This window comes from Scyliorhinus canicula, chromosome 1 (assembly GCF_902713615.1).
Source record: "Scyliorhinus canicula chromosome 1, sScyCan1.1, whole genome shotgun sequence".
NCBI lineage: Eukaryota > Metazoa > Chordata > Chondrichthyes > Carcharhiniformes > Scyliorhinidae > Scyliorhinus > Scyliorhinus canicula.
The window spans coordinates 248,102,983-248,124,626 of NC_052146.1; the positions used below are offsets into that span (position 1 = coordinate 248,102,983).

General features: G+C 49.7%; 1 protein-coding gene across 1 annotated transcript in view; it reads right to left on the minus strand.

Annotated features, from left to right (window-relative positions):
- The window catches only part of marc1 (mitochondrial amidoxime reducing component 1), a 56,858-nt gene extending 36,258 nt beyond the window's left edge, over positions 1 to 20,600 (minus strand). Inside the window, exons 1-2 of the mRNA XM_038810758.1 lie at positions 19,582 to 20,600; positions 7,949 to 8,122 (exon numbers count right to left, since the gene is read on the minus strand). Coding sequence (XP_038666686.1) covers positions 7,949 to 8,122; positions 19,582 to 19,874 — 467 coding nt within the window. The 5' untranslated portion in view covers positions 19,875 to 20,600. The remainder of the gene's footprint in view (positions 1 to 7,948; positions 8,123 to 19,581) is intronic.
- Positions 20,601 to 21,644: the final 1,044 nt, after the last annotated feature.

Sequence of the window (21,644 nt, forward strand, 5' to 3'; positions counted from 1 at the left end):
CGGCTAGCCTCTGCTATTGGAAAGTATGTGGAGTTAAATAAGAGCAGAGAGGTCTCACCCTCCATGTTCTGGGAAGCATTGAAGCAGTAGGGGGGCGGGGTAGATTATTTCATACAAATCATATAGGGATAAATCTGGAAGGGTGGAGAGGCAAAGACTAGTGGATTCTATTCCAGAGGTGGACCGCCAGTACTCAAATACCCGAACACCGGAGCTTTTGGGAGAGATGAAGAAGGTATAGGTGGACTTTGTGAGTTGTTGTCAATGGGGAAGGCAGTGAGCCAGCTTCGCTGCATGAGGGGAACGTTTTGTGGTATGGGGAGAAGGCTAACCACTTGTTAGCCCACCACCTGAGGCGGCAGACTTCCTCCCGGGAAGGTCAATGGGACCTTTTACTGTGGGCTATACAAGTCAGAGCTTCCGTACGAGGAATCAACAATGGTACAATTTCTAGATGAGTTGAATTTTCCGGAGGTGGAGTGGGATAGAAGAGGCAGGTGCTGGAGGCAAAGATTGGACAGGAGGAGATTGAACTGCATTCCGCCAATGCAGACAGGTAAGGCACCGGGTCCAGATGGATTCCCGGTTGAGTTTGGTGAACAGTTTGCTGGGCTGCTGGTTCTGCTTTTGTTGGAGATGTTTAACAATTTGTTGTCTCAGGGGGTACTGCCAGCCATGCTGGTGCAGACATTGATTTCCCTGATTTTGAATAAAGACAAGGACCCCACGAAGTGTATATCGACCTATTTCTCTGTTAAATGTTGACGCAAAACTGTTGGCTAAGGTGTTGGTAACTCGTTTGGAGTCTTGCCTGCTAGCAGTGATTTTGGAGGAGCAGACAGGGTTCGATCAGGGCCGGCAGCTGTCACCCAACATTAGGAGACTTTTGAATGTGGTGCTGTCGCCCTCTTCAGTGGCCATGCGAGAGGTGATTATCTCAATGGACAGGGAGGAGGCTTTTGGTCGGGTTGAGTGAAGGTACCTTTGCGAGATGATGGAGAGATTTGGTTACAGGCCTAAATTTATATCCTGGGTTCAGCTTTTGTATAGGGCTCCCGCTGTGAGTGTCCGTACCAATGCCTTGAGCTTAAGGTACTTTCAACTGAACAGGGGTATGAGGTAGGGGTGTCCATCATCCCCGCTGCTGTTTGCTTTAGCAATTGAGCTGCTGGTCATGGTGCTTTGATCGTCTTCTAAGTGGAGGAGGGTAGAACTGGAATGGAGGGACCATAGGGTGTCCCTGTTATTGTACATTATAGCCCCTCTTTTCAATGTGGGGGGAATAATGGAGATGCTCAGGAAGTTTGGTTCCTTTTGGGGGTAGAAGTTAAACCATGGCAAAAGTGAGGGGAGCTGATCTGGGAAAACAACCGTTTCGTCCGGTTAAGACTAATTTACAGTATCTGGGAATTCGGGTGGCTCATGATTGGACCTCACTCCATAAACTTAACTTGACTAGTCTGGTTGATGGGGTGAAGGTGGATTTGAAGAGGTGGGATGTCCTTCCTTTGACTTTGACTGCAAGAGTCCAGACTGTGAAAATTAATATTCTGCCAAGGTTTTTTTTTTCAGTGTCTCACAGTCTTTCTTTGGCAGTTTTATGTGAGGGTCACGAAGAATCGAGCACGAGTTTTCAGGATACAAATAAATAACATCTATTTACAATAACATATATATACACAGCAGCAACTTCTGCCCATTCCTCTCTCTCCCTGGTTCCAAACTGGCCAGCTCTATTTATGCAGGGAATCTGCTAATGATTTCTCCGCCCCCCCCCCCCCCTTCATTGAGGAAGCTCATACTCCCACAGGACTGTGGGATTGTCATTAGTCCCCAGCCAATGTTAAGCAGGCAGGTTATAACATCCCTCCCCCCAAAGTCCAAGGAATCCACTGAAGACCCTGGCGAAGGAGGGCGTCGGACTCGTTTTGCCGCAGGCCGGACACCATTTGCACAAGGCGCTGGATTGGGCGCCGTGTAACGAGATGGAGACTGGCGCTTCTGTGATGAACGGCATAACGGTTGTACATCCATGGCCGTGGGCCCGAGGATTCCCCCTCTGAGGTGTCTTGTGTCTCCATCTCGGAGTCAGTCTGCTGCCTCCATCATCTTTATCTCCACGCGGTTCTGTCACGACCTGCGCAGGCTTTGAGTGAGGCACCAGAGGAACATTGTGAGGAATACTTTCCTCTGCGGCTGTAGAAATGAGCACCTGGGGCGGGGAATCTTTGGCAGGGATAGTCTTCTGGACCGAACATTGTATACATGATTGCGCTGGAGACGCCCCTTGTACCTGGTAAGAGTTAGGGCCCGTTTGGCGAAAGATTATGCCAGGGACCCAATGGGCACCATCAGCAAAATTCCGGACAAACACTGGGTCACCGGGCATAAATTGCCAAATTGGCCGATGCCGAGAAAAACCATGTCCCTGGCGTTCTTGTGTGCGGCGTACTTTTGCGCCAATGTCCGGGAAAACCATGCTAAGGCAGGTGCGAAGTCTTCGGCCCATTAGGAGTTCTGCGGGAGCTACCCCAGTCACCGCATGGGGGGGTGGTCCTATATGAAAACAAAAACCGAGCCAGTCTCGTGTCCATCGACCCTGGAAGACTGCTTCTTTAGGCCTCGTTTGAATGTCTGCGCTGTGCGCTCCGCCAACCCATTTGAAGCCGGGTGGTAAGGGGCAGTGCGGATATGCCGTATGCCGTTCATCTTCATGAACCTCGCAAACTCCTCACTTGTGAACGGAGTGCCATTGTCCGTGACCAGCACCTCGGGGAGGCCATGCGTACTGAAAGACAAACACATCTTCTCTATTGTTGCGCAGGACGTTGTGCCTCCCATCTTATGCACCTCTAGCCATTTAGACTGGGCTTCGATTAATAGCAGGAACATGGATCCTTGAGAAGGGCCGGCGAAATCCGCATGCAAGCGCGCCCAAGGCCACCCTGGCCATTCCCAGTGATGTAGGGGCGCGGCCGGCGGACGCTTCTGATGCTCCTGGCAAATGGAGCAGTTTGGGCCACCTTCTCAATGTCGGTGTTGAGGCCTGGCCACCAGACATAACTCCGGGCCAACATTTTCATTTTGGTCACACCTGGATGCCCATTGTGCAAGTCTCTCAGTATCAGCTCCTGTCCTTTTTCCGGGACAATCACACGCGTCCCCCACAAAAGGATGCCGTCTTCCACGCTGAATTCGGACAGCTTGGAGGAAAATGCCCGCAACTCGCCTGGGAGCTGTCTATGTTGCCCACCATACAGGACTATGTGCCGAACCTTTGACAGGACTGCCTCCGTCTGGGTCCACTCACGGATCTGTGATGCCGTGACAGGCAAGGTGTCCATAAAAGTTAGGGTTGCAACCACCTCACTGATCGTGGGGGTCGATATGGGGCCGGTCGATAAAGGCAATCGGCTCAGTGCGTTGCCATTCCCTATCTGGGTTCCTGGTCTGTGCTCCAGAGAATACTCGTATGCAGCGAGCAACAAAGCCCAGCGCTGGATCCGTGCGGAAGCAATGGGCGGTATTGGCTTATCCTCTCTGAAAAGTCCCAACAGAGGCTTATGATCAGTCACGATAGTGAAGTGGCGGCCATATGCGTACTGGTGGAAACATTTCACCGCAAAGACCACTGCCAGGCCCTCCTTCTCGATCTGCGCGTACTTTTTTTTCGCTGCAGTCAATGTGCGGGATGCAAAAGCTATCGGCCGCTCAGCCCCATTCTCCATCTTGTGGGACAGGACGGCCCCAATACCATACGGGGATGCATCACATGTGACGAGCAAAGGCTTTCCAGGATCATAGTGGCTTAGTAACCCAGATGACAACAATTGTTGTTTTACCCGCCGGAAAGTGGTTTCTTGCGGCTGACCCCAAACCCAGGTGTGATTCTTCTTTAGCAGAAGGGACAATGGGGCCAACGTAGTTGCCAGATTGGGGAGGAACTTCCCGTAATAGTTTACGAGGCCGAGAAACAAATGAAGATGCGAAGTGTCAGTCGGGACGGGGGCCGGTTGAATCGCGCGCACCTTCTCTGCGACGGGGTGCAAACCTTCGCGATCCACCTGATAACCCAGGTAGACTACTTCCTTCGCCTGAAAAACGCACTTTGTGCTACGTAAACGGACTCCAGCCTCCGAAAAGCGTCTATGGACAGCCTCCAAATTTACCAAATGTTCCTGCTCCGACGTCCCTGTGATCAAAACATCATCTAAGTAGACAGCAACACGCGGTAAACCTCTCAAAATGCCATCCATAAAGCGTTGAAAAATAGCGCAGGCAGAGGATACTCCAAACGGCAAACGTGTATATTCATACAGGCCCCGGTGTGTATTAATCGTTACATATGGCCAGGAGGCAGGGTCCAGCTCCAACTGTAGGTAGGCGTGACTCATATCTAATTTTGTGAACGAGAGTCCACCTGCAAGCTTCGCGTAGAGATCCATTGGGTATCGGTCGAGTCGGGAAGCCGTATTCACTGTAAGTTTATAGTCACCGCACAAGCGAACTGTGGCATCTGGCTTCATTACAGGTACTATTGGTGCTGCCCAGTCAGCGAAACAGACGGGCCTGATGATACTCGAAGTCTCCAAATGAGTGAGCTCCCCTTCTACCTTCTCGAGCAAGGCGTAAGACATCGGGCGCACCCAGAAATCGCGCGGCATAGCTCCTGGTTCGACTTGGATACGGGCTACAGCCCCTTTTATTTTCCCCGAACCGGGCTGGAATACATCTGGGTATCATCCTAGAACCTCAGTCAACCCTCCAGAAACTGTTTGGAGGATGTGCTGCCACTGCAGCTGCAAATGGCGCAACCAGTCCCGACCCAACAGGCTGGGCCCGTGGCCGTGCACCACGATAAGTGGGAAACGCCACTCCTGGCGTCCATAAATAACAGGGGTCATCGTAGTTCCTGCAATGTCCTATGGTTCTCCCGTATAGCTGGCCAACCTGGCCTGTGTGTCGGTTAATGTAAGGGTCTGTATACCCTGCTTGATGCGGTCGAATGTCCTCTGGGCGATCACGGAGACCGCTGCGCCAGTGTCGAACTCCATCTCAAGCGGGTGACCATTGACCCGTACTGTCACCTTAATGGGGGCCACATGAGGAGCTGCCACACAATGCAGCTGCAGGCAGTCATCCTCCGTCTCCACGTCCTCTGGAGTAGTTGACGCAGGTTCATCCAAATGAAAGGTACGGCCCCTCGGCTGGCCCCAGTTTCGGTCGGAGCGACGGCACTTCTGGCGCCCCCAGGACCGGCGTCCGCGACGGGGTCGGCGCCTACAAGCCTGACACGGACATGGCTCCTCATCCATTGGTTCTGGAGAAGGCTCCCTTCGGGGAGGAATGTCTGACGGCCACTGCCGTCGATCCGGACGTCGCCTCGCCCAAGGTACCGCAGGGGTGCAGGGGGGATGCTTTCGGACGGAGGGGTTGCACCCCAAGGCATGCACCTCCATTCCCTGTAGCTCCTGCACTCCTCGTTCCGCGCTTTCTCGGGACAATATTATTTGAATGGCCTGTTGAAAAGTCAATGTTGGCTCAGCTAACAACTTTCTCTGGGTGGCCGCATTGTTAATACCGCAAACCAAACAGTCACGTAACATTTCTGACAAGGTCTCACCATAGTCACAGTACTCCGTAATCCTGCATAGCCTGGATAGAAAGTCGGCAAGGGATTCTCCTGGGGTCCTCTCAGCGGTATTAAACCGGTAACGTTGGACTATCGTGGATGGGGTTGGGTTAAAATGTTGCCCCACTAAGTTCACAAGTTCATCAAACGTTTTGGTGTCCAGCACAGCGGGGTACATAAAGCTCCTAATCACCCCAAATGTATGCGGACTGCAGGCAGTGAGCAATATGACCACCTGGCACTCGTTTTCAGTGATGTTGTTTGACCGGAAATAGTAACGCATCCTTTGTGCGTACTGGTTCCAGCTTTCCAGCGCAGCATCAAAAACATCCAAACGTTCATACAGAGGCATGGTGTAATAGAAAACAACTTCCAACCTGTATCCAACAAAAATCCAGGGAGGTGACTTCAGCAGTGTAGACAGCTATTCACTTTAACCCTCATCGCCAGTTTTGTGAGGGCCACAAAGAAACCAGCACAGGTTTTCAGGATACAAAGAAATAACATTTATTTACAATAACATATATATACAGCAGCAACTTCCCTTGCTGCTCACTCTCCCTCTCCTCTGGTTCCAAACTGGCCAGCTCTATTTATGCAGGGAGTCTGCTAATAATTTCTCCTGCCCCCCTCATTGGGGAAGCTCATACTCCCCCTGGATTGTGGGATTGTCATTAGTCCCCAGCCAATGTTAAGCAGGCAGGTTATAACAGCAGTGTTAATAAATTAACGTCTACGTTTATTTGGGAAGGCAAGACCCCTCAGGTGTAATGGGCTTTTTTTTTATACAGAGGAATAGATAGTCAGGGGTGGGGGGTAGCACTACCTAATCTGCTGTTATTGCTGCGCAGCAAACATTGATAAAGTACGGGAGTGGTTTAAGGGCTTGGACACTATATGGGGACAGATGGAGGAGGCTTCTTGCATTGGATCGAGTTTGAGGGCTCTTGTTGCCACTCCTCTCCCATTCTCACTGGTAAGATTTTCGTCGAATTTGGAACCAATTTAGGGCAGCATTTTATGTTAGGCTCCATGTCACTGTTGGCACCGATCTGTAAAAGTCATGGGCGGGATTCTCCGCCGGCAGGATCCTCCGCTTCGCCAGCAGCGGACTCACGCCCGCGGATTTCCTGCCGGTGTGGGGGTGGCCACAATGGGAAACGCCATTGGCCAGCAGTTGGGACGGAGGATCCCACTGCTGGCGAGTGCACACCGTGCCAGAAAATGAGTCTGGCGGGACGGAGAATCCCGCCCCATAGGTTTGTGCCATTTGGCCTAGATTCAATATTCAAGGCATGGGAGAGGGAGGGGTTACAGAGATTTAGAGACTTGTTTTCGAAGGGTAGATTTTCAGGGCTAGAAGAGATTTCAGAGAAGTTCCAGCTTCCGAGAGGGAATGTACTTAGATATCTGCAGGTGCAGAATTTGTGCATAAAGAGCTTCCTTCGTTTTCCTGGGTGCCAATGCCTTTTGCTTTTGGATAGGGTTCTGTATTTGGATGAGCTAGGGGAAGGAAGGATTGCAGACATATATGGGCAGATGTTGGTGACAGAGCAGGCTTCTTTGGAAGAAGTAAAGAGGAAGTTGGGGGTGGTCTTGGGGTGGAAGTGTTAAGTGAAACTCTGCATCGGGTCATCTCCACCTCCTCATGATCAAGGTTAAGCTTGATACAATTTTAAGGTGGTGCATAGGGCACACTTGACCAAGGCGCAAACGAGTGGGTTCTTTTCAGGGAGGGGAGGGGTGGGGGGAGGACAGGTGTGAAGGATGCTCTAGGAAGCCAGTGAATCATGCACACATATTTTGGTCTTGCCCAGGCTTGTTGAGTTTTGGTTCTCCTTTTTCAAAACAATACCAGGGATTCTAGGGGTTAGGGTGGAGCTGTACCCAATGGTAGTCATCTTTGGTATTTCAGACTTGGGCCTCCTTGGAGGTCACCGGCGCCACCTAAGGCTTTGGTTTGGTTATGGGACCTGGTGGATTTTTGCACCTGGAGAAGATGAATTATGCTAGGAGAGGGTGGAGGATGGATTTTAGTCAAGGTGGCAGCCATTCATTACCTTTTGTAATGAGCTGGTTACCATAGCTATTGGGAGAGGAGGGGGGAGGGGTGCTGGTTAGTTTGGTAGGGTTTTCTTTGGTGGTAGGGGTGGTTAGCCTTGGTACGAGGCTGGGTTAGGTTGGATCGGGTTGTGTTGGGGATATTGTGGTTTTGTAATAATGTAAAATTTTGTTTGAATGGTTGGAATACTTTGCATGTTATAAACTGAAATATCTGAATAAAAATATATACTTTTAAACCTCAGAATAGGTTACCTGCACATCTTTACAGGATTTGACGTTGGCAGTTTCAAAGGAATCTTCAGTTCTTCCATTTCTGGTGCATTAAGACACAGAAAGCCATCCTTATCGGATACGGTGACAAGCACCAGAGAAGGCTCCACCCTACCAGTAATCATACGCCATTTCTCATCAACTATAAGCCATTGTCTGGAAGATAAAAAAATATATATTTAAAAGGACATCTTGATTCATCTAAATGAAGTACTATAGCACAGACTGGGAGCATGAAAAACCAAAAAGAGCATGTCAGTTTTCTTTGCTGTGTGGCTGTTTAAAACCCACCTCCTGTTTGCCTTGGGAGAAAAGGTAAAGTTTAAAGAGGCTATGAGTAAAGCAAGCAATTTGGTATGATGCCACACTCTGCAAATTTTCATATTTAGCACATTGTTCTGCAAGTTCTAATTAAGAAATCATTAGACATTTATTATTATTTCATTGCCTCAAAACACTCTACACACATGAAAATATGTTTTAAATTGTAGCTATTGTTGTAATATAGGGAAAGATGTGTTGAAAGACGATGTTACTGCACTGCAAGATGTCATTTGGCTTGTTGTGTCCCTACTGGGTCTATACAGGACTGAGTCAGTCCCACTCCTCTGATAGAATCATTGAACAGAATATTGTGCAAGCCAAACTAGAACATTTAGGGTTAGGAACCTGATTAAATTTGTACAGGAAACATCTTTGACTATCTGTGCAATGAAGCAGAGATCAATGAAAATGAAAAAATGAAAATCGCTTATTGTCACGAGTAGGCTTCAATGAAGTTACTGTGAAAAGCCCCTAGTCGCCACATTCCGGCGCCTGTTCGGGGAGGCTATTACGGGAATGATATTATTACATAAGTAAAAGCAACATTGATATGTGTTAGGGCAGAGGGGTAGCATCCCTACCTCTAGGCCAGATGCTCTGGGTTCAAATCCCACTTCAAGAATTGGTGATCTTGGAAGGTACATTCATATTGTAGCCAAACAGGTTGATTGTCAGCCTGTAAATCCTTCCAGTACCCCTGATGGCAGGCGCTAAGAGTTTCCTGGTTAGCCATACTGCAGAAGGCAATGGAAAACCACTGCAATACTTTGTCAAGCACAATCAAGTACCAATCCAATCAAAGCCCAAGGCCCTCAGAGTGTGGTACCTGAAGGAGGTACTTAAATATATATTTACAAGAATGACAGAGGATTTACAGTGCAGTACAGCGCATTATGTCCAAATGGCTTATGCTGGTGTTTATGCTGCACAAGATTCCTCTCATCTACCCTCATCTTTATTTCCTTATATTTCTGACTCCCTACTGCATTCATCCAGCACTCCTTCGAACATATCTAACTTATTCACCTCATCCGCTCTATGTTGTGGTGAATTTAATATTAGATTCTATCTCTGTCTTGATAAGGTTTTTCTTGAATTCTACAATTGATGTACTAGTGCCTTTCCTGTATACTTTCCCTAATTTTGGTCCATACGTTGTGATATCTTTGCAAGACAGCCAAAAGTGTGTGTACAAAACATTGAGTTTCAAAGTACCCACCTGAAAAACTAGTTTATTCTGTTTTAACTTTATATACATACATGCAAACACAAAAATGGCACAAGAGGGCACTATTACACTCCTCCCTCCTTAATAAAAACATTAAACAAAGGTTCAAACACACACAGCTTGTAGACATTTCATGTCTTTCATGGGTGGCACGGTTGCACAGTGGTTAGCACTGTTGCCTTTATAGTGCCAGGGACCAGGGTTCGATTTACGGCTTGGGTCACTGTCTGTGCAGAGCCTGCATATTCTCCCGTGTCTGCGTGGGTTTCCTCCTGGTGCTCTGGTTTCCTCCCACAGGTCCCAAAAGATGTGCTTGGATAATTAGGCTCCTTTGATTCTTCCCAATCCCCTTCTTCTTATGTGAATCTCTGAAGGTAAGATACTTATCTATACGTGCAAACCACTACCAAACATCTTGACCAAATGTGTATGAGAACAACATATTTTCATGACTCTTCCTGGTAACAACTTTAATCACTTATGATGATGTTCTTCCAGCTTAATCTTCTGGTTGAACTTCAGACTTTTTTCCTCACTCTACCCCCATTGTTAACTCCCATTTTGCCTGGATTTTTTTCTCTTCTAATGCTTGTGCTAAATGTGGCTTCAGTGATGAAAATCTTGTTTTAGGCTGTCTTCTAAGAAACAATTCAGCTGGCGTTCTGCAGGTAGTGTTGTGTTAAATAAACAAAATTGCCAGTGTGATTCACTGCAAACTGCCGTTTTTTCCAATTTGTATCTAGCATTTTCTTAACAAGAGCATATTTGACAATTTTACTGTGCTCTCTGCTGCTCCATTTGAAGAATGATGAAATGGTGGAATTCTAATACATTTTACACTGTTCATTCTCAGGAATTTTACAAACTCTTCTGTGTAAAATATCTACAGTTGCTGTTTGATTCATTGGGAATCCTTCAACCCACTTGAGATGGGTATCTTTCATATAATAATAATAATCTTTATTAGTGTCACAAGTAGGCTTACATTAAAACTGCAATGTTTATACACATTGCAGTTAGTTTCGCAGCTGACCAATTCAAAGTTACTCATCCATGAAGGGAGATGAATGGAATAATGCTGACAGCTGGTGTGTGTGGAAGCTGTCAATCACAGCCTAGTAAAATCAATATCAAAGAGAAATGAATGAATGGCTTGCAGATCAAAGATCTGAGGGGGTTTAAAACCAGCTGACTGATTTTCTCTTTCCAGGAATTGACACGTGCTGCTTCCTCTGCCTGAGCCAGCAGGTGTATTGCCCAGGTGAGTGTTAAAGCAGTGATTTTTCACAACCTCTGTCTAGACTATTCTCTAGTTTCCAGACAAGGGTCTCTCTTCTGGGGTTCCTGACACTTTATTTTGGGGGTCTCTGGTGGGGGGTAGGGCGGGCACAGTGGGCAGGTCACCCTGTACTAGGTGGGGGGGGGGGGGGGGGGGGAGGGTGACCCAGAGAATACTGGGTGGGGGGGGGGGGGGGGCTGAATTGCGTTGGGGAGGGCCCACCACGTGACCTTGCTATCGGCCCACCTACTCCAATTGGCGGCCCAATAGCGGGAGTCCCTAGGGAATCCCTCACAACTCTGTATGGCTAAGGATTGGGAATTGCTTCCGGATTTGCACTTCCGATTTCAGCTCCGGCAGGAGAAAATAGAGTGGAATTTAATAGCAGTGTTGCACTCAAGTCAGACAGAGCGTGATGAGGCCATTAAATTGTGGGCAAGGCCAAATTCAAGAACCGCGTCGGGCAGCAATCTGTTTGCAATCTAACCGGCCTGCTCCTGTTGCTAAAATCACGATCCCGCAGTAGCATGGCAAGAAACCAATAATCGGCACTTAAGCCCAATCTCCATACAATTAACGGGAGTGACCCCTTATCTAACGGCCTCCCCAGCAAGTGGTCACGCGGGTGCCAATGAGTGCACCTTGTATGAAGCCGAGTGCTGCTGCAGGGAGCCGAGGAGGTGAGTAGTCATCTTCGCTTACAGGAAGAGCCCAGGGGCACTGGGGACCGGGGGCCAGCCTCAGTCAGGGTGGGCCGCCTTTGGGTGTGTGTGTGTGTGTGTGTGGGGGGGGGGGGGGGGAGTTGCGGGGTGGGGTGGCCGCACATGGCCTGGGGAGGGATGGGGGGGGGGGGGGGGGGGCTGGTAGTCTCAGCACCTGCGGGTTCACCATATCAGCTCCTGGACTCTGTAGTCCCTTTCCAGGGTCCATCCCAGCACGCCTGCCCCACCGACCACCCATAACTCCCACTGACCGCAGAGGCTTCTGGCTGTGCAGCTAAAGGTTGCTAATAATAGGGAATCGCAATCGTAAGCACTTCACACGTCCCAAGTGTATCGCCATGGGCAAGGGTGCCCATGTGGGGGTTATTGCCTATCATCCCAATCATACCATGATGCCTCGACACTGTGCCTGAACATTGCGGGAGGCAACAACTAAGACACAGCAGCCAACTTCCGAACACTCAAGGGCTGGGCCCCACCACCGGGAACATTTCTGCGACAAGAGGGTGAGTATGCACTGGGGAACGACCTGTTCCCAGTCCAGATAATGTGACGTGCAGGTGTCTGGGGTACAGGGTATACAGTCCAGTGAGCAGGGTCCCCATTTGGCTGAGGGTGCATGGGTAGGGCATGTCGGGTGCCTGGGGTGGAAGTCACCGCTGATTGTCCGTCTCATAGAATTTACAGTGTAGAAGGAGGTGATTTGGCCCATTGAGTCTGCATCGGCCCTTGGAAAGAGCACCCAACTTAAGCCCACGCATAATACCCTATTCCTGTAACCTAGTAAACCCACTAATCTTTTGGACACAAAAAGGGCAGTTTAGCATGGCCAATCCACCTAATCTGCACATCTTTGGACTGTCACCCCTGCTTTGAAACTAAAGAACAGTCCAGGCAGTAACAGTGAACAGAAATCGCTGCTTTTTCCACTGCCCCTTACACCTGCTGCCTCTGACAAATTCTGGAAAGCAGCAGTTCTGACTTCATAGAAAGCCAAAACCACATCACAAGGCTTTAAACCCCCTAAGATCCTTCGATCTGTAAGCCTTCCAAGGGATATTCAAAGAGATACTTTTAGTAGGTTGTAATTGACAGCTTCTAGACAGCTGGATTGTTTATTTTCACTTCCCTTCATGCTTGAATGTGTCAAGCAGCATGCTGCGAACCCAACCACAGATGTTTATAAGCATCTAGCTATGATTCACAAGCCCTGACTATATCAAAGTAGATAAGTGCTTTCTCCTACGAATAAGAGGAATTGAAGGCCCTTAGTTCCTAGATGTTTATGAACATTGAGTCTCAGTTCAATCACGGCATCTCGAGGGGTAGGGTCGCTCATAGGTCTTAACGGCCTTTCATGGCCATGAGACTCTAGGTTTCAAGGGATCTGGCGGCTGGTGTGCAGGCAGCGCTTCCCTGTCCTCATTGCCGAGCTTGTGACAATGTCACCATTGCAGGATTGCCCTTCTAGGGTGGCACTTTGAAAATACGTGCGAGCTGGTAAATTCACAGGGTCAGCACAGAGGGTGACTGTGAGGACTCTTGTGAAATGGGGAGAGTGGGGGACTCTGACAAGGGGTGGTTCCCAGCCTCATGAGGGCTGAAGGCCCTCACGTAGAGGGGGAGTGTGTGAACCCCACATACAGGCTATGCTTCTAAGCCAGAGGGCATAAATGTTTGGTTATGGAGGCCAGGCTCTCAGGGATCAGCCGTTGATGTGCTGGCTGGCTAAATTGGAAGACTCAGTTAATCCGCAGCCCATGAGTACCAGGGGAATGAGGGTGCCATCCAAGGATGAAGCTGACTGAATAGCAGTCTTCAAATAATAATAATGTGTATCTGAGCTGTACGTAGAACAATACTGTCCATTACATTACACTAAACCAATCCAATCGAATATTATCGTCACAAGTAGTAGGAAACTGGAGCATCCGGAGGAAACCCACACAGTCACATGAAGAACGTGCAGACTCCGCACAGTGGCCCAAGCCAGGAATCGAATCCGGGTCCCTGGCACTATGAAGTAACAGTGCTAACCACTGTGCTACTATGCTGCCCATGAATCAGGTGTGCCTCACCTGCCACAAGGGAAAGCCAGTTGCCGAATCAAATCCCAGATCCTTCCTTGATGAGTTAATGGTGCCATTCTAGTCAGCACTGCAATGTACGAGTGTGCCACTGAATGGTGGCCAATAGCTAATCCTTAGCTCAGATGGTTAGAACATGGTTCTCATAACAACAGGGTCACGAGTAGTCACGCATCCTGACAGGGCATTGTCAGGACTCCTCATCACTCATTTTGATGTTCTCTTCCTTTTGAGAGAATCATGGAGCTGGAAATTTTTTGGATAGCTGTGGAGCAGCAACATCGACATGCGGCTGCACGCTGCCAGGGCCAGTGCCTTGGAGAGTAGCGGGAAGCAGGGCATACTGATCTTCCAGGAGCAGGGCCACAGGTGGCAGAACCTTGGAGGAGACACTACCGGATCCAGGTATATTACCATAGAACTTCTTTCCTCCAGATGTCAGAGGTCCAATACACAACTTGAGACTGCAGCAGGGTGAGCAGCTGGACAAGAAGGAGATGTGCCACATTTCCTTGGATGAGGTGGTTAGCGAGGAGCAACCCGCGGAGGAGGCAGAGGAAGGACGTGGGGCGATGGCCATGGCCAGCATTAGATGTGGGCCTAGGAATGCCCTCATAGCCGATTTGGGGACAATAAAGACTAGGTTTTGAAGACTTCTCCCACCATGGGGTCTGACATCCTCAGTATTATGGTGCCTGTGGGAGGTCATTGTGATGGTCGCAACATTCATGGGCAGGGAACTAAAGTGATTGGCTGGATGCCGCAACAGAATGATGGTGACTTGCAGTAAGGGTAGAGCAACACTCCACTTATCCTCTGTGAAATGTCTTGCTACTGCATGTGGGCAGGTGAAGATCTCGCAACAGCAATGGCACAGCTTTACTGCATTGGCAGTGTGGGAGGTGGGAGCGACATAGTGCTGCCATCCTCTCACTGTACAGGGAGGAAACACTGAGTTAGCACAGGGGTTTGAGAGCATGGCGCCATGATGTCATCGTGTGGTGTAGCACTACCACCGTGCTAAGTGGGATGGACTTTGAACAGATCTAAGAACTCAAATCGAGGCATCCATGAGGAGCAGTGGGCCATCATCAGCAGCAGAATTGTAGTCAACCACGATCTGCAATCTCATGGCCCGGCATATTGCCCACCCTACCATTACCACCAAGACAGGCGATTCATCCTGGTTCAATGAAGACTGCAGGAGAGAATGCTAGAAGCAACATCAGGTGTACAAAAAAATGTGGTGTCCACCTGTGAAGCACAACACAGGACTACTTGTGTGCCAAACAGAATAAGCAGCAAGTAATTGACAGCGCTAAGCAATTGCACAATGAACGCATCAGATTTAAGTCCTGTAGTTCTGCCACATCCAGCTGTGAATGGTGGTGGACAATTAAACAACTCACTGGAGGAGGAGGCTACACAAATATCCCCATCCTCAATGATGGAGGAGCCCAACACATATGTCCAAAAGACAAGGCTGAGGCATTCGCAACAATCTTCAGCCGGAGGTGCCGAGTGGACGATCCACCTCAGTCTCCTCCGGATGTCCCCAGCAACACAGATGTCAGTCTTCAGCCAATACAATTCACTCCACGTGATACCAAGAAATGGCTGAAGGCACTGGATATTGCAAAGGCTATGGGCCCTGACAATATCATGGCAAGAGTACTGAAGACTTGTTCTCCAGAACAGACTGCACCCCTAGCCTAGCTGTTCCAGTACAGCTACAACACTGGCATCTACCCGGCAATGTGGAAAATTGCCCAGGTGTGCCCTGTACACAAGAAACAGGACAAATCCAACGCAGCCCCATCAGTCTACTCTCCTTCATCAGCAAAATGATGGAAGGAGTCATGAGCAGTACTATCAAGCAGCACTTACTCAGCAATAACCTGCTCACGGACGCCCAGTTAGAATTCCACTAGGGTCACTCAGCTCCTGATCTCATTACAGCCTTGGTTCAAACATGGCCAAAATGCTGAATGCCAGAAGTGAGGGGAGTGTGGCTGCCCTTGACATCAAGGCAGCATTTGACTGAGTATGGCATCAAGGAGCTCCAGCTCAACTGGAGTCAATGGGTATCAGGGGGAAAACTCTCCACTGGTTGGAGTCATAACTGGCACAAAGGAAGATGGTTTGGTGGTTGGAAGTCAATCATCTCAGTTCCAGGACATCACTGCAGGAGTTCCTCAGGGTAATGTCCTTGGCCCAACCATCTTCAGCCGCTTCATCAATGACCTGCCTTCCATCATAATGTCAGAAGTGGGGATATTTGCAGATGACTGCACAATGTTCAGCACCATTCGCGACTCCTCAGATAATGAAGCAGTCCATGGCCAAAAACCGTTGATCAGAAACTGAACTGGACTAGCCATACTAATATTGTGGCTACCAGGGCAGGTCAAAGACTAGGAATCTGACGCCGTGTAACTCACTCATTTCCTCCAGCTGCTCTGGTTTTCTCCCACAAGTCCTGAAAATCCTGCTTGTTAGGTGAATTGGACATTCTGAATTCTCCCTCAGTGAACCCGAACAGGTGCCGTGGCGACTAGGGGATTTTCACAGTAAATTAATTGCAGTGTTAATGTAAGCCTATTTGTGACAATAATAAAGATTATTATTACTATTATCACCTCCTGACCCCCTAAAGCCTATCCACCATCTACAAGATGCACTGCAGTAACTCACCAAGGTTCCTTAGACAACACCTTCCAAACCACAACTACTACCATCTAGAAGAACAAGAACAGCAGATACCTGGGAACCCCACCACCTGGAGGTTCCCCTCCAAGTCACTCACCACCCTGATTTGGAAATATATTGCTGCTTCTTCACTGTCGCTGGGACAACATCCTGGAATTCTCTCCCCAACAGCACAATGGATGTACCTACACTTCAAGGACTGCAGCGATCAAGAAGGCAACTCACCACCACCTTCTGAATGGCAACTAGTGATGGACAATAAATGGCCTAACCAGCGATGCCCACATCTCGTAAATTAATTTTTTTTAAAAGGTTACTTATGGGTAAAAAAAGTGAATTTTGATACAAGTGCGTTATTACAATGGTGACTTACCTGTACGAGTGCCCAGGTTCACCCATGCCCACTCGGTGCCTATCATTTCTTACTCTTCCTCACCCCAATATGTCTCGGTGCTTCCCCAGGATCCACAGCTGAGGTTGAGGCAATGTGCTGACTTCCACATCCTGCCCGAAATGGCCTTGGTGACATCTCCTAGGGGACTGGAACTTCGAGCGTCCCGGCCTGCTTTTGGACTGCACGGTATTGCAGTGCTATCCTCCTACGTGTGAGAGGCTGGAGGTGTGCCGTTCACAGAGAGAGGGGGCATTAGATGGGCTGGACACACCCAGGGTGTCCTGGATTAAAGGTCCTGATCTGCGCTCCTACTGATCCTCTTTCCTCAGGTACCCGGGGCCATTGGACTCTTCCATGGGATAGAGGGCAGCTGAAATGAGATCCAGGAGCCACACCATCCTCTGGCGCTGACATTCGTGGATTCCCAACAGTGCCTGCACCATGCACCATGGAACTCATAAGCTGAACCATGAAGTAGACATCTCCACCATTGAGTGCACGTCCTGCACCAAAGTCTCCCCTCTGCTAGCCACTCTCGTAGTGTTGGCCTCATTGCGTTGGAGTGACAGTACCATCTCCTCAGACAGTAGCAATGGGATGCCTTCAAATCGGTCTTGCAATCCGAGGAGAGATGTCGTCATCCGTTCCTGATGTTCGCAACTCTGCCTTTGTAGCTCCAACAGCTCTGGGATGACCATACCTACTTCATCAGCCTGGAGCTCAGTAGAGTCCTGGGCTCGGGCATCCCTCCAAGTACCGGATCCCTGGAACGTCCCTGCCTCTGCTTGCTGTGGACGAGTTGTGAGGTGCTCACCAATGAGTGACCCAGAAACCTGAGTGCTAGTTTTTAGGGGAAAATAGATTGCAAGATGAGATGGGAAAGAAATAAAATTTACAAGTATAAAACATAGGGTATTAAAAAGGAAATTAATAAATCACTATCTTTGTCCCTAATAGAACCCACCCTGCCTCTTGCTAACTGTTTACTACCTACATGCTGCTAGCAGACTTTTGTGTTAACTATTACTCTTTTCTCGTACTCTGGGTAGGATTTTCCACACCACCTGCCACATGTCTCACAATTGTAGAGGTGGCACGCCATTGGCCGGTGACGGGATCTTCTGCTCCTGGCTTATCAACGAGGTGTCCCGTTGTATGGACCCGCCTGTTGCCAGGAAACCCGTGGCAGGGGTTCACCAGCAGTGACCAGAAGATTCTGCCAGAGGGAACAGCTGGAAAATTGCAGCCTATATCTCTACCAGTCTTACTTTTCTCTTCACGTCCCCACTCAATTTATTATATCTGGCCCGGGTCTTGCTTAAAGAATTCACTCAACATGTATTCTACACCCTTCTTTTTAGTTTAATCATATTCTCTGCCTCCCTTGCCATCCAAGGAGCCTTGAAAGGGTTCCCCTATTTTTCACCCTTTTTTGGAATATACCCAGCCTTTACCTAAATAGCACAGTGGGTAGCACTGTTGCTTCACAGCTCCAGGGTTCCAAGTTCGATTCCCGGCTGGGTCACTGTCTGTGTGGAGTCTGCACGTCCTCCCCGTGTGTGCGTGGGTTTCCTCCGGGTGCTCCGGTTTCCTCCCACAGTCCAAAGATGTGCGGGTTAGGTGGATTGGCCATGCTAAATTGCCCGTAGTGTAAGGTTAATGGGGGGATTGTTGGATTACGGGTATGTGGGTTTAAGTAGGGTGATCATTGCTCGGCACAACATCGAGGGCCGAAGGGCCTGTTCTGTGCTGTACTGTTCTATGTTCTACTGTTCTATGTTCGATGTATGTCTGAGGCCATATCCTCTACATTTCTGACCCCTAATCATTGCTTCTCCACTGCGCGGTCAACCCCACAACGTAGCTTTCAGTGGTGTGCTGCTGAATTGTTGGAGGTGCTACCTTTTAACTGAGATGTTAGCCCGGAGGCCCGATCTGCCTACTCGGTGAATATATAAAAGATCCCATGGCACAATTTCAAATAGCAGGAGATTGATCCTTGGTGTGTCGGTCAATATTTATCCCTCAAATCAAAAAGGCTGAAAAACATTACCTGTCCGTTATCGCATTGCTGTTTGTGGAAGATTGCTGTGCACATATTAGCTGCATTTCCTACCCCGAACAGTGACCACACATCATAGATCTGTGTTGGCTGCAAGGTGCTTGGAGATGTCCGGTGGTCGAGAAAAGTACAATATAGGTCTTCCTCCCACCCCAAACACAACTACCCTGCTCCTTCATTCAAAAAAAAACGCTTTGACCTTGGTGTACTTAAATAAATCACATTTATTTAACGTGGGGCATTCTCAGTCCGGTGTTAGTAACTGGACTGAAGGATATTATTCAGCACAATGGCGATGGTGAATAGGCCGTTGTTAACGAGCACTCCCATTGAAACAAACACAAAAAGTATCCTTGGCACAGGAGCAGCGTGAATCACTGAGGTGATCAAACTGAGTGAAACACTGCAGCAATGTATCGTAATCAAAACTGGTATGTGTTGAAATTATTTTCCGGTGCGTGTTCAAGCGTGTTCAAGTTGCAACTAATAAGCCAGCCGAAGAGCGAATCTTTATGAAAGATCCAGTGACGGTGCTATTATTTTAACAAAGCGCCACCAAGGCTGTGACTTGCTCTGTTGGTGACAGTGTTAATAGTGTTGGTGGAAAGGAAAATCATGTTACGATTCTGTTGACTGCCGTGTTAATGTGAGCCTATTTGTGACACTGATAAAGATTATTATTACATTGAAAATACATGAGGCCAAACTTAGCCAGTCACTGAAAATTTCAAAAATAAGGTTATCCACAGAACATTTCAAAGCAGAGACTGGAAAGTAAAGATTTGTGTAAAAGAGAAGGGAGGCAAGTACCTGTCCTTCAAAGGGCCCTTCTTCATTCCCAACTCATCGACCTCCACCTCGGTCAGGGGGATTCCTTTGCACGATTTGACCGGGTAAATGAAGAGCCTGGAGATTTCGCCCACTCTGACCAGTTCGGGGTGGCTCTGCCGGTAGGCGCCCCAGAGACGCCCGACCCCCAGCGCTACCAGCGCCAGCCCGGCGGCCACCCACAGGCCGGCGACCACCCCCAGGCCGGTGGCGGAGGCCACCCCCAGCCCGGCAGCCGCCGCCGCCACTACCGCCGCCGCGCTGCTTGAGCTCATGGGCTCCCGGGCCTGGGCGAGGTGAGGACACAGGCGGACAGTGCCAGCACAGGTCAGTCACACGGCCAACTCTCCTCTCCCGCCTTCCACTGGCCCCTCTTTTCCTCACTCCGCAGAGACTCGGCTCACCGGCGCTGAGCTTCCAGGCAGAGAGAGAGAAAAATTCGCAGCAAACTCCACTCTTCAACCCGACCGCTAGCTTTCTGTCAGAAAAGTGGGTGTGTTATCGACCTCCACCGCCTTTCAGTCTGAGATAGATGGACTCAAGGTGGGGTATAAACAAACTGCCCCAGTAGGTTTGGCACCGCCCAAATTTAAGATGAAACATTAAACAAGTTTGGGTTCTCTTTTCAGCAAACCCTCTCCGCGGGTGCCAGATCTCCTCCGGCAGTCCAAAAAGTCCAAATTTCCAAACTGCGCCCAAGTTAGCGGGAACCACTTGTGGCAACCAAGTTTCAGTAAATGTACTTGAAAATGTTCCTATCAACACATGACACAGCCGTATCTTTGGATCTGATCAACGGTCGTGCAGCACAGGCACCAGAAAAACCTTGTTATTGTAACAACACTGGGAAAATCCTGCGATTGTTTTCCATCAACAGACGGGAAAGCGCGAAATCCTTGCCAGGAAGCCGAACGTGGCAGAAGGACGGATTGTACGTTTTGCAGGACAGAGCCTGAGCGGGTTTTACCCCGTCTGCTGCTCCAAGTCACATCTTTCCGTCAGTTCCAGTCAAAACAAACACATTATCTGTTCTTGGTGAAGCGATGCCCTCTCTAAGGGCGAACAACAATGAAAGCCGCCTGGCCGCCCACCAGCCTGAGTTTGACAGTTTAACCTTCATTTCTGAACCCCCCCCCCCCCCAGCAAATCCTGATTTAACCCCATCACAAACTCTCCCTCCCATCAAAATGTAACCCGTCTTCAACCGTGGCTAACCCCCTCTCACACTCTCCTCCCCTCACATTCGCCCTCGCAGTCTCCCCCCATCCCCTCCCAGTCTCCCCCCCCGTCCCCTCCCAGTCTCCCCATCCCCTCCCTTCCCAGTCTCTTCCCCCCACCCCTCACACTCTTTCCCCCACCCCCACACTTTTTTCCCCCACCCCTCACACTCTTTTCCCCCCACCCCTCAACACTTTCCCCCGCCACTCAACACTCCTTCCCCCCACCCCTCACACTCTTTCCCCCACCCCACACACTTTTCCCCCACCCCTCATACTCTTTCTCCCCACCCTCACACTCTTCCCCTCACACTCTTCCCCCTCACACTCTCCCCCCCCAGTCTCCCCATCCCCCTCCAGTCTCCCCCCATCCCCTCGCAGTCTCCCCCCATCCCTCCCAGTCTCCCCATCCCCTCCCAGTCTCCCCCCACATCCCCTCCCAGTCTCCCCACCCACACACTCTTCCCCCACCCCTCATACTCTTTCCCCCCACCCCTCACACTCTTCCCCCTCACACTCTCCCCCCCAGTCTCCCCATCCCCTCCCAGTCTCCCATCCCCTCCCCTCCCAGTCTCTTCCCCCCACCCCTCACACTCTTTCCCCCACCCCCACACTCTTTTCCCCACCCCTCACACACTTCCCCCACACTCTTCCCCCTTCACACTCTTCCCCCTCACAGTCTCCCCATCCCCTCCCAGTCTCCCATCCCCTCCCCTCCCAGTCTCTTCCCCCCACCCCTCACACTCTTTTCCCCACCCCTCACACTCTTTCCCCCCACCCTCACACTCTTCCCCCACCCCTCACACTCTTCCCCCCACACCCCTCACA